The sequence below is a fragment of the Mauremys mutica genome, chromosome 6 (genome assembly GCF_020497125.1).
Source record: "Mauremys mutica isolate MM-2020 ecotype Southern chromosome 6, ASM2049712v1, whole genome shotgun sequence".
NCBI classification, from domain to species: Eukaryota; Metazoa; Chordata; order Testudines; family Geoemydidae; genus Mauremys; species Mauremys mutica.
In genome coordinates, this window is record NC_059077.1 from 74,293,706 (window position 1) to 74,306,963 (window position 13,258).

General features: G+C 41.9%; 1 protein-coding gene across 7 annotated transcripts in view; it reads left to right on the forward strand.

The window, feature by feature from the left end:
• CSNK1G3 (casein kinase 1 gamma 3) overlaps positions 1-13,258 on the forward strand; it is a 153,962-nt gene that overhangs the window by 81,937 nt on the left and 58,767 nt on the right. For all 7 annotated transcript variants that reach the window (XM_045020930.1, XM_045020933.1, XM_045020932.1 and 4 more), the window contains one exon: positions 1,078-1,312. In XM_045020930.1, the coding sequence (XP_044876865.1) occupies positions 1,078-1,312 (235 nt within the window). The remainder of the gene's footprint in view (positions 1-1,077; positions 1,313-13,258) is intronic.

Genomic DNA, 13,258 nt, shown 5'->3' on the forward strand with positions numbered 1-13,258 from the left:
TTTGAAGAGCTCATTTAATTGTAGCCTAAAGTCATAAGGCTCAGTTTGACACACTCATTTCCATTAAAATAAGCAGATTAAACTCTTAAGTAACATAGGCATTTGCCATCTTACACATTGTCTTAGTCATAAAATTAGGAAAGGGCAATACAAAAATACATGGTACAAGCAAAATTGTTTAAATGGAAAATCTGAGGTTTTGAGGCATTTTTTCTGAGTAGTCTGCCATAAGACTAGATTAGAGTAAAAGCCAAATAATATTGTTTTTATTTTCATTGGCGCAGATTTATATTTACTAAGTAATTGCATCTTTTAAAATCCAGATATATAGCGCACCACTTTTTTTTTTTCCACCAGGGGTACAAATTTTAAATGCCACTTGGACATTTTAAATGCCAGTATTTCAGTAATAATAGCATTTAAAATGAAATAATTAGTATGAACATGTTACTTAAATGTCAGTGAAGAGGGGGATGTCCATTTTATGGCATGAATGGCAAAGATTCTATTAATCAATAAAGGCTTATAACATCACAAATACAAAATCATTTAACAAGCATTCTTTTCCAAATATAAAAATCTTTTTCAAACCTTAATTTATACATCTAGGAGGAAAGTCGTATTCATATTGGCAATGCACTGGCTAAAATTTATATGTACAGAACATTGCATGTCCTTACAGAGCCTTGATTCTGATAGCAAGACAGTGTAATTTCAGGTCTTAGTTTCATGTCCAATAATGTGCACAAAAATGCATTCATTACAGCTTGCTCACTATCGACTTTACTTTGTTTCTTTTTTTGTGATTCATATGAAGCTGTAAGTATAGATTTTTTTTATATGCAAGTGGTGGAGTGTGTTTTCCTCTATTCACGTGCTCATGTCCCATCAACATTAAGTGGAATTTAGGCACATGTTGAGAGGAAAATAGTTGTCTATAGTTTGTTTTAAAGGTGATAATACTTGTATATAGAGAGAGAAAAAGCTGATGTAACAATACTTGTTTGCATCTACGACGCTTTCTTGTGGTAAACTGAAGCTTAAACTAAACTCTGTCCTTTCTTCTCTTTAATAAAGATTTCTCGTATGGAATATGTCCATTCAAAGAACTTGATATACAGAGATGTAAAACCTGAGAACTTCTTAATAGGACGACCAGGAAACAAAACCCAGCAAATTATTCATATTATAGATTTTGGTTTGGCAAAGGAGTATATAGATCCAGAGACAAAGAAGCACATACCATATCGAGAACACAAGAGCCTTACAGGAACAGCTAGATACATGAGTATAAATACACATTTAGGAAAAGGTACGTTTGCATTTTAAATGCAGAAACTAGAATTCAACAACTATACTAACTTTGTATGAATTAGTATTTACCTCTGAATCATCCAGTTTGCAGATGGTTAAAGAAACAAATTCTAATCTGTGCTCATCAAAAACTGAAGACTTATGCACTGAATCAAATCGTTATTAAAACACTATAAAAATAGGTAATAAAAGGTAATAATTAGAGATATACCAATCTCCTAGAACTGGAAGGGACCTCGAAAGGTCATAGAGTCCAGCCCCCTGCCTTCACTAGCAGGACCAATTTTTGCCCCAGATCCCTAAGTGGCCTCCTCAAGGATTGAACTCACAACCCTGGGTTTAGCAGGCCAATGCTCAAACCACTGAGCTATCCGTCTCCCCAGGATTCTCTTGGTTTTAAAGTCATCCTACCCCATATCATCTCAGATCATGATCAACTCTGTTAAAAATATTACAGTATGTTTTGTCTTATGGAATGGTTAGATAACAAGGGTGGCCAAACTTCCTGACACTCCCCTCTCGCCCCCCGAGCCACATATGACTATCTTCAGAAGTTTGAGAGCCCGGGCACACCTGCTGGGGCTTAGGCCTTCAGACCTGAGACTGGGCTTGGGGTTTCAGCCGCACTCCTGCTGAAGCCCTGAGCCCTGGCAGGTGTGCCTCACTGGGCAGAAGCCTCAAGTTCCTCCCCTACCCCCCCCGGGCAGAGACCTCAAGTCCTCCCTCCCCACTGGGCAGAAGCCCCAACCCTATCACCCGCTGCAAGGCAGAGGTCCTAAGTTCCCCCCCTCCCCCCCAGTCTGGTAGGTGGAGGCTCTGCGAGCTGCACTTTAAGGGTAAAAGAGGCACATGTGGCTCACGCCACAGTTTGGCCATTCGTGTTATATAATGAGGATGAAGTATGTGTGATTAACTTTCTTTTAAAAATGTGTTGTTTAGAAGTATCACAATTTGTTGTTTTTTAACTTACAAAGTGAATATATTGGATGTGAAAGGATTGATGTTTTCTAAATGCAATAATAGGTACAGCTTAGACAGCAACACTACAGGATTTCCATGCTATCTTGCCAGCTTGCCTGATCCCTTACTTGGAGAAAGACCACTCATTGGTGTCAAAGGTAGTTCTAGTTTTGATGCCAATTGAGTCCTTTGCCCTTCTGCTCAGTAGGGGTGTGTCAGTTATGAAACGAACACTTTCCATAAAGAATTGTACTCTTTGATTAAATTAATTTAGGTGACTGAAATACCTGTATATGGTCACAGCTAATTTTAGGTATTAAGGATTATGCATTTAACAATTTTTTTATTTTACTTGTGTTTGTGCACACTATAATGTAAATGGAAAGAAAAAGAAAACTTTTGGAGAGCAGTCCATAGTACAGAACCCAGCTATTAATGTATTAACATACACAGATCCAGCAAACAAAAGTAATAGAAATCACATGACTAGCAGAGACCAAACATCCAGTGTTGTCTGAGAGAGAGCTTCTTCAAGAAGTAATATTGAAATAACCTATGTGACTTAATTAACCTTTGTCTTCCTGAACACATTCTTAAATGTTATCTAAAGAGAACCTGTTGCACATAGACACATTAAGCCTTTATCCTACTTTTTGTTTCTGCGAAGAGCATTAGGCTACCATTTCCATAGGCACAGGTTTTTAAGCCTCTCCTCCCGCACCGCCCCCCTCCCCCACCCCCCAACTCTTTTTTTTCTTTAGTTCCAAGTCTGTACTTGGGTTTTAGGAATCAGAAAAAATGAAGGATTTGGGTAGGCTTCAGTGTCATACTTTAAAAAAACAAACACTACACAAGACTACAGTTTTATACTTTAACAGAAGCAGTATAACAAAAATGTGTGTTCAGTGCCCTGCATGCTTCACATACTTCCTTGCTTAGAGTTCTGAGGGGAATGACTGCAACTGAAATTCAGTTCTTTCTGGCAGCTAACATTGCAGCAAGCCCAAAATACTGCTCTCTTCTGCCTCTTTGAGTACTCTTTCTTTTTTGTGTGTATAGTCAGAGAGATTTTTGTGTATTAAAAAAAAATATTGTGCCATTGCAGGCATCATCTGGGACCCAGCCATTTGGGGCTGTTTCCTCTTCACCTAAAGCAGTCCTAATAGGATTGCTCTTTTTTGCAGGTGTTTTTCCTTGTCTGGGTCCTCTGACTCTGCAGGTAGCATGGCTGAAGTAGCTAAGAAAATCCAGTTTAATGTACATTGTTTTTTCATAGAGTTAAGGCCAGAAGGGACCATTAGATCATCTAGTCTGACCTGTATAGCACAGGCCATTAAATTTCACCCAGCTACCCCTGTATTGAGCCCAAAAACTTGTTTGGCAAAAGCGCATCTTCTAGAAAGGCATCCAGTCTTGATTTGAAGACATTAAGAGATGAGGAATTCACCACTTCTTTTGGTAGTTTGTTTTATGTAAACTATTACAGATGACCTTGTTTAGTATCTCCAATGCTGGGCAAAAGTCACAATTTAAGCAGGCACATGCTTTCCTTCTCTTTCTTCAGGGGAGCCTGCAAAGATTGGAAGTACTGCCTCAAAATCTAACTGATTGGTGGGGGGGAGGATTTTTAAACTCCTTGTCAATTGAATTTGGCACCAAACATACATCACCAACATTGAGGCATGTTGATTTTGAAGACTTTGCTAACCTGACTTGGTATTGAGCACAAGCAGCACTGAGATTGTTGCTCTCACCTGGGTTAAAGGACATTGAAGGTTGGTGTCCTGATTTTCCTGGTTCGAGCCCAGCTAAGCAGGCTGGAGATTCCAAGTTGCTATCAGCTTCTGAGCATCCAGGACTCTGTCCCTGGATGGAAGGAGAGGTAGAGGAAGAAGAACCATGCTTCTGAGGGAGGTTTAGCCTTTGTGTCCTGGAACCTCAATCTCGGTCTCACTGTATCAAGACACTCAAAAGGTGGTTTCAATATTTTTACTCACTCTGGCTTCTCTGGTAATGACAGTGGTCAGTGAGAAAACTCAGCAGGCTTCAGATCTTTGATCTGCTTTGCTCATAGTAGATGAGGATTGCAACTTACCAAGAAGTGCTGGAGAAGCATGAATTCTTCACATGGGATAAAATGTTGGCCTTTCTAGATCAGCCCAAGAAGAACAGAAAATGGATTTCCGCTCCCAACTCCAGAGGCAAAGTTCTTCCTGACTTCAGGTTTGACAGAAATCTTCTTTACTGTTCAACTGGGAGCAGCTGATCCTTCGCATCAAGTTTCAAGCAACTGGTTAGCTGAGACAGTCCTGAAAGACACTTGCTTTCACATTATCTGTTTTGGCTCATTAAATATACCCCCAGTCCTGTGTAGCGGTGAAACCTGTATGAATATTGTCCTTTGGTATTTGTATGGCACTGAAAACTTTCACTAAATGCCTAATTGTCATAACTGCTTTTTTCAGACAGTTTGGCATCATGTCTGCTTATATTTAAAATAATAAGCTGAACAGATCACTTTCCCCATCTTCAGCTCTCAAGAAAATGTGCACAGTTTTCCAATTCTAATAAAGAAAAATCCACTTTCATCTTGGCACAAAAGATGGAGTTAAGTGGAGACTCCATCACTGCAAAAGCTTTCTTGAGAGAGGATATGTTTCATACCATCATGGAGACAGAATCCTTTTGTAATTCCAGTCTGAAAAGTATATTGTGGCTTTTTACCAATATTAGGCCTTATGATTCCATGTGCTTATGTGACACCATTGCCCATTCTGGATCTTAGCTGCTACAGGGAATGCTGTATATCACTGAGTATACTTGCAGTGCAGGCAGAACTCAGCATCAATGGCAGATATGTCTCTCCTGGACTGGGGACAGAACTTTCTGTACTCATTCCCTCAAAAGATTATTTGGAAACTTACAGGATAGCACCAAGATGCTGTGGCTTGGGCTCTGTAGTTTTGATCTTCTGATCTACTTGAATTGATACCACCACTGTAAGTCCTCATGTATCATATCTTCTGTCTTTTGGGTCTGGGATGAGATTCTTCACTCAGCTCCAGTCTCTCTCAAGTATTCTGCTGAGGTACAAAATATGCTATCAAAAAGCAGGAAGCTTTCAAGCAGATATATCCACTTGATGAAGTGGAAGAGAGATTTTCATTTTGACAACTTAAAAGTGAATAGAACCAATATGGTGATCCATTGCTTTTATCTTCGACTGTTACACTTGGAAGAATATGAACTGTCTTACATTATGCTCACTTGGCTACCATCTCTGTTTTCTTCTCCTTGGTTGAATTGGTTGGAAAAAAAATCTTTTTCACTCTGCAGCTATCAAGTTTCTGATAGGATTCCTCCAGTTTTGTGCTGGTGTATGAACTAGCTCTACCATGTAATTCTAATTTTGTTCCCACAAAACTTCTGGAACCTCTATTTGAACACTTGTGTAACTGTTCTCTGTACCATTTGTATGAAGATGCATAGCTTTCCTCCACGGATATGACGTGTTCAGTGCGAACGAAATACAGCATGATTGTACTGTAAGGCCCTGCATCCTCACCCCCAAATTCTTACCTAAAATGGCCTCTGATTCTATCTCAATCAGGTCATTAACCTGCCTCTTTTTTCCCCAAAGCCTGATTTACAGGTAGAGAGGTCACTTTCCATACTTTAGATGTCTATATAAGAGATCACATCTATCCACAGGTTCCACAGACATCTTGTGACATGTGGTGTTAAGGCCATAGATCAAGTTACCAGTTCTGAAAGGCTGTTCCAATGGATCATGCACATGATTATGACTTAAGTGTTCAATTTCCCAAGAGTGGGTATTTGTAGGAGCAGTTTTCAATATAAAAGTTTCTTTGCCTCTGTGTTTGAAGATCATCCATATGAATTCAGACTTTCTGCCCATCTTCTTATAGAAGCAACTCTGAAGAAGAACTGTATTGAATTAGTGAAAGTAATTGAAGGGTAGGTGGGGCCACTCCTCTTTTTAGGCCATTGGAACACTGTATGAGAGAGTCTAGTACAGGGGTGAGTGGCCTCACCTGAGACGCCGGTCTAGAAGATTGTGTGTTCACGTACCAGGAGCGCACTTATTTTGAGAATGGATCATGTGGGCAATCATCTTGAAGAACCACAGTTATTATCATAAGTAACTGGGTTTCTTGGGGTGATTTGGACTTTTGGCACCTGGAATGCCTTGTAAAGTGGTTTGTGATTGTGTGGATAAGCAGCTAACAGCACTAGATGTTTTGCAAACTGTTCTGTTTATCGTCATTACTATATTGCCCACTCTCTGCTTTTAATTTAGTTATTTTTAAAGGCTCACACAATTGAATGTGTCAAAAACATACAAACATGAAATTTACCTCTACTTCTACCTTACTTGTACTAAAACTGGTCATCACATAGAAACAATGGTAGCAGATGAGAAATTATCTTTTATTTTGCCAGGGAGTGGAATCTTGGAGCTCCGTGGAAGACATTTATAGTCACCAACCTTCCAAAGTTGTTGTTCTGCTGATTTAATCCAGTCCTGGGCATCCATCAAATAAGCAACTCCCTGGCAGGGAGACTCACGAACAAAAACGCTGAGGACCATAGGTTTGCTTGGAGTGGGGCAATAGAGAAGGTTATCACTCAAGGCTTTCTGTGTCAGGGCTAAGAAATGGTATTGTACAAAACACTTGAGGCTTCCACTTTCACAGTCCCTGAGTCCATGGAAGATTGCCAGCTCATTTTAAACCTAGCTGCGGAATTAGTTTATCCTCTTCTAGATGTACCCTCTTTAGATATCCTTTAAAACAAATGTGCCAAAGGCAGGTTGGAGGAGCCTTCTTTCTTTGCACAGTAAAAAGTAGACTTTACGTCTTGTCAGAGGCCTTCTCAATATAAACAAGTTAGAGCTGCTACTTGTCTCAAAATTCTTAACCACAGTATAGATTTTTCAGAGCATCTATTTATAGATACTGTCAGGAAAACTCTGCAGTGAAAACTCAATTGATCATGTCAGCTGTCTCACAATTCTTTTGAAAGATTGACTTTGAGAAAGAGATTATTTTGAAGACTGAATTCAGAATAGAAAAAATTCAACTTAATTCTCATTCATATAGGGACTTGTTTGTAGCTTATAAAGAAGGCTGCATTTTAGTCATGGGTATTTTTAGTAAAAGTCCTGGACAGGTCACAGGCAGTAAACAAAAATTCACGGCCCGTGACCTGTCCATTACTTTTACTATATACCCCTGACTAAAACTTGGGGAGGAGGGGGTGGCGCGGGAGGTTGGCAGGGCTGTGGGAGGTTTCCTACGCAGCTCCTGGGAAGTGGCGACCTCCAGCTCCTAGCTCCATGTGCTGCCTCCACTCCACCCCAAGCCCTGGGTCTGCAGCTCCCACTGCCTGGGAGCCGCGGCCAATGGGAGCTGCAGGGGCAGTGCCTGCAGGCGGAGGCAGCATGTGGAGCTGAGGGAGGGGAGTTCCTGTCGCCCTTCCGGGGAGCCCCCCCCCCCAGATAAGCACCGCCCTGCACCCCAATCCCCAGCCCTGAGTCCCCCTATACCCAAATTCCTACTGCTCTGGGATAGGAGGGTCCGAGGCTGCCCCAGCAGCTGTTGGTGCGACTGCCCGGGGCTGCCTGAGCTGCTTAGGGCACTCAGGCCAACCGAAGGGGCCATTGCAGAAGTCTCAGAGGTCACAGAAAGGAATCTGTGACTTCCATGACCTCCGTGACAAACATGGAATCTTACTTGTAAGAGAGAAAATCCCCTCTAGAATTTAAATCTGTTTGTCATCTGTCTAACTAAGGCAGCAGCAGCAGATGGAAAATTCACTGCAACTATTAAGTTGTGTGCTTCGCCCTAGCCTTAGTACTCCCAAGTGTTTCCAGGACCACAAAATATAGTATACTGACCTACATAGCCTTGATCAAAAATATTAACTCCTAACAATTAATTTATTTTGTGATCTCATTGTTTTATTAAACTAATTTCTACACATAATTCCTCTTGCAGCTTGAACGATCTAGCCATGCTTGTTAGTTGTCTGATTGTCCATGGTGTCTGAACTGGCCCTCCTGAAAACCAGTGAGCTTTGGATGAGGGAAAAATTGTAGGCTATGAATTGTCTGTGATCCAAACTCCAGATTATTTATAGCATCTTTTGATCTACACTGAAGGATTCAAGGAAAGAAGGTTTTAGTTTACTCTTTGACAGATGCAAATCTGTGCAACCTAGTGAGATCTAATACAGACAGGTTGTCGATTAAATCTCATATAAGCAATATGGCGCCCGCTCTTTCACAGGGGTATACATTTTACTTTAGTTATGAGGGGATGTGAAATTGCTAGTGTGCTCTGAAGGCTGGAAGCTCTCAGGGTACCTACATGGGGACACTCCATTACATCAGGCCTGTACTTGAAGGTTCTCTTTCTCTGAAGAGGACCCTTTCTCATGTAACACAATGAAAGTTAAAATTACAAATGTAGAATTCTGTGTTTAAAAAAAAAAGGGGGGGGGTGTTAAAATTTTAGAGCCTGAAAATCCACTCAGTCCTACATCTTGTTCAGCCAATCACTGAGACAAACAAGTTTGTTTACATTTGCAAGAGATAATGCTCTCCGCTTCTTGTTTACAGTGTCACCTGAAAGTGAGAACAGGTGTTTTCATGGCACTGTTGTAGCCGGCGTCGCATGATATTTACTTGTCAGATGTGCTAAAGATTCATATGTCCCTTCATGGTTCAACCACCATTCCAGGGGACATGCGTCCATGCTGATGACGGGTTCTGCTTGATAACAATCTAAATCAGTGTGGACTGATGCATGTTCATTTTCATCTGAGTCAGATGCCAACAGCAGAAGGTTGATTTTATTTTTTGGTGGTTCAAGTTGTGTAGTTTCCTCATCGGAGAGTTGCTTTTTTAAAGCTTCTGAAAGCATGCTCCACACCTTGTTCATCTCAGATTTTGGAAGGCACTTCAGATTCTTAAACCTTGGGTCGAGTGCTGTAGCTATATTTAGAAATCTCATATTGGTACCTTCTTTGCGTTTTTGTCAGATTTGCAGTGAAAGTGTTCTTAAAACAAACAGTATGTCCTGGGTCATAATCTGAGACTGCTTTTACATGAAATATATGGCAGAATGCAGGTAAAACAGAACAGGAGACATACAGTTCTCCCCCAAGGAGTTCAGTCACAAATGTAATTAACACATTGTTTTTTTTAACAAGCATCATCAGCATGGAAGCACGTTCTCTGGAATTGTGGCCAAAGCATGAAGGGACATATGACTCTTTAGCATATCTGGCATATAAATACCTTGCAATGCTGGCTACAAAAGTGCCATGCAAATGCCTGTTCTCACTTTCTGTTGACATTGTAAATAAGAAGATGGCAGCATTATCTCCTGTAAATGCCAACAAACTTGTCTGTCTGAGCGATTAGCTGAGCAAGAAGTAGGACTGAGTGGACTTGTAGGCTGTAAAGTTTTACACTTTTTTTTTTTTAGTGCAGTTATGTAACAAAATAAAATCTGTGTTTGTAAGTTGCGCTTCTTTGAGTGCTGTCCCTGTGGGTGCGCAACATCAGGTGGAGATGCGTCCCATCCTTCGTCTAAGAATACTCAACAAATTCAAAACGGTCACCGTGAGTTCAATCATCCCTATGCTGGAGGAAGGGGACTGGTTCGCAACCCTCAGCCTACAAGACGCATACTTTCACATTACAATCCATCCAGTTCACAGATGCTTCCTAAGTTCACAGTAGGACAAAAACATTTCCAGTACATATTGCTACCATTCGTCCTCTCGACGGCACCAAAAGTATTCACTAAAACACTTGCAGTAGTAGCAACTTACTTACGGAGATGAGGGATACTGATATCCCCTTACTTAGATGACTGCCAACTCAAAGGCACCACAAAGACAGAAACAGAATGAAGCATTCAAATAACCATTTCTCTCTTTCATTCCTTGGGACTGCAAATCAATGAAAAGAAATCCACCCTCACTCCAGTACAGGAACTACAGTTCATTGGAGCTCACCTGGACTCTCTCATGGCCAGAGCATCACTACCAAGGCCCATGTTAACAACAATGACCTCCCTGATATCAGTGGTCTCTCACAGTCCATGGGTAGATGTACGAACATGCCTACCACTATTGGGACATATGGATGCTACCACATTCATTGTAAAACACGCCAGGCTACACATGTGATGCCTTCAGAGATGGCTGAGTGAGTATATATCCCACAAAGACACAGTCTAAACGAGAGAATGACACCCACCATAAAGTTGATACGATCACTATGCTGGTGGACAAACCCAATGAACATTTGCTCTGGTGTACCAGATCCAACAGGATCTGTTCAGATCACAACAGATGCCTCCCTGATTGGATGTGGGGCTCACCTGAACCAACATACCACTCAGGGCAAATGGTCCCCTGTGGAAACACATTTTCACATAAACCTACTAGAACTACACGTGGTACGCAATGCATGCTGCCACTTCCTTCCTCTCATAAGAAACAGAATGATACAGATCCTAACAGACAACATCGCATGTACTATATCAACTACCAAGGTGGAGCACGATCCCGCTCCTTATGTGCGGAATCTCTAAAACTATGGAACTGGTGCATAAAGCGCAATATCACTATCACAGCATCATACCTACTGGGCCGCCTGAATATCACGGCGGACACACTAAGCAGACAGTTCTCACAAGAATACAAATGGAAACTCAACGACGAAATAACACATCATATTTTCCACAGATGAGGAACTCCAGTGATAGACCTGTTTGCGAAATGAACAAACAAGAAATGCCCAAAGTTTTGCTCATGTGCAGGGCAGGAAGCACAATCACTGGGAGACGCATTCTTTATCGAATGGAATGCCCCTCTCCTATATGCCTTCACACCGATTCCTCTGATCTTCAGAGTCATACACAAAACATGAACCGACAGGGCCAAGTTCATCCTTATAATACCAACATGGCCCAGACAGACTTGATTCTCTTGACTCGCAAGGCAATATGCAAGCCATTCACTCTCTCCCATCTACACAATCTCTTGTCACAGGACAACAGTCTAACCCTCCATCCAGATCCAGGGAAACTCCACCTGAAGGCATGGCTCTGCCCTGAGGAATTAACCTGTTCTGACCAAATAAAATAAGTACTGATTAATAGTGGGAAACAAAACACGCTCTACTTACCTCCAAAAATGGAAAAGATTTTCCCTGTGGTGCCAAATGAAGCAAATATCTGCACAACAGGCATCACTTCCTATCATCCCGGATTACCTACTATCTTAAACTCAGGATTGGCTACAAACTCGATTAAAGTTCACCTTGCAGCCTTCCACCAACAGATGGATGGGATATCAGTATTCGCCCATCCCACTACTAAGAGGTTCGTAATGGGGCTACAGAACATGTACCCGGATATCCATGAACCCACACCAGTATGGTATTTAAACATGGTATTCAAATGCCTAATCAGAAAACCATTTGAATCCTTAGCATCGTGTTCTTTACTTCACTTATCTATGAAAGTGGTATTCTTGACAGCCATCACATCGGCACAAAGAGTGAGTGAGATAGGGGCACTCATGGCTCACCCCCTATACACACTATTCTACAAGGACAAAGTGACTCTTAGGACACATCCTAAATTCATGCTCAAAATATCATCCTCATTCTACCAATTCACTTACCTACATTCCATCTGAAACCACACAACAACTCCCAAGAGGCGTTGTTACATACATTAGATGTCTGTCGCGCCCTGGCCTTTTATCTGGACAGAACAAAGACCTTCAATAAATCTTACAGACTATTGATATCAATGACAGAAAGATCAAAGAGTGTGGCTAAATCCACGCTAAGACTATCTAAATGGATATAAAACTCCCTATATAACAGAGAAGCCCCAATTGGCATCTGAACACACTAGAAAAGAGCCGTAGCGGCTTCCATAGCATTCCTGCACAACATACCTATTCTAGACATATGCAGAGCAGCTACATGGACATCTGAACACACATTCACTAACCAGTATGCCGTTATGCTCATCATGAGTGTAGACACAAGGGTAGGCTTCATGGTCCTAGCCGAAGCTACAGGCTCAGCTCCGAAGTCCCTTCCATTTTCATGAAGGCACTGCTCTCCATTCACCTGAAGTAGAGCACCCACAGGGACAGCACTCGAAGAAGAAGGGAAGGTTACTCACCTTGTGCAGTAACTGAGGTTCTTCAAGATGTGTGTCCCTGTGGGTGCTCCACTACTCACCCTCCTCCCCTCCACTTCGGAGTAAGAACTAAATGTTCCACGAGAGAAAAAGAACTGAAGGGGTCGGGGTGTGTGCGGGCCAGAAGAGCCACCAGCAGCACTGCGAGACAGTTATTCCACATGCGTGCCCCGACGAGACACTGCTAGCAAAAATCTCTAATCAACTGTGCCAGGACGCACTCCACCTATAGTGGAGTACTCACAGAGACACACATCTCGAAGAATCAAAAGCCTGGTCTACACTACACGTTTAAACCGGTTTAAGGAGTGTAAAACCGATTTAACGCCACACCCGTCCACACTAGGAGGCACCTTATATCGATTTTAATGGCTCTTTAAATCTGTTTCTGTACTCCCCGACGAGAGGAGTAGCGCTAATATCGGGATTAACATATCGGAATAGGGTTAGTGTGGCCGCAAATCGACGGTATTGGCCTCCGGGCGGTATCCCACAGTGCACCACTGTGACCGCTCTGGACAGCATTCTGAACTCTGATGCACTGGCCAGGTAGACAGGAAAAGCCCCGCGAACTTTTGAAATTCATTTCCTGCTTCCCCAGCGTGGAGAGCTCATCAGCACAGGTGACCACACACAGCTCATCTGCACAGGTAACAATGCAGTCTCCTGAGAATCGAAAAAGAGCCCCAGCATGGACTGCACGGGAGGTACTGGATCTGATCGCT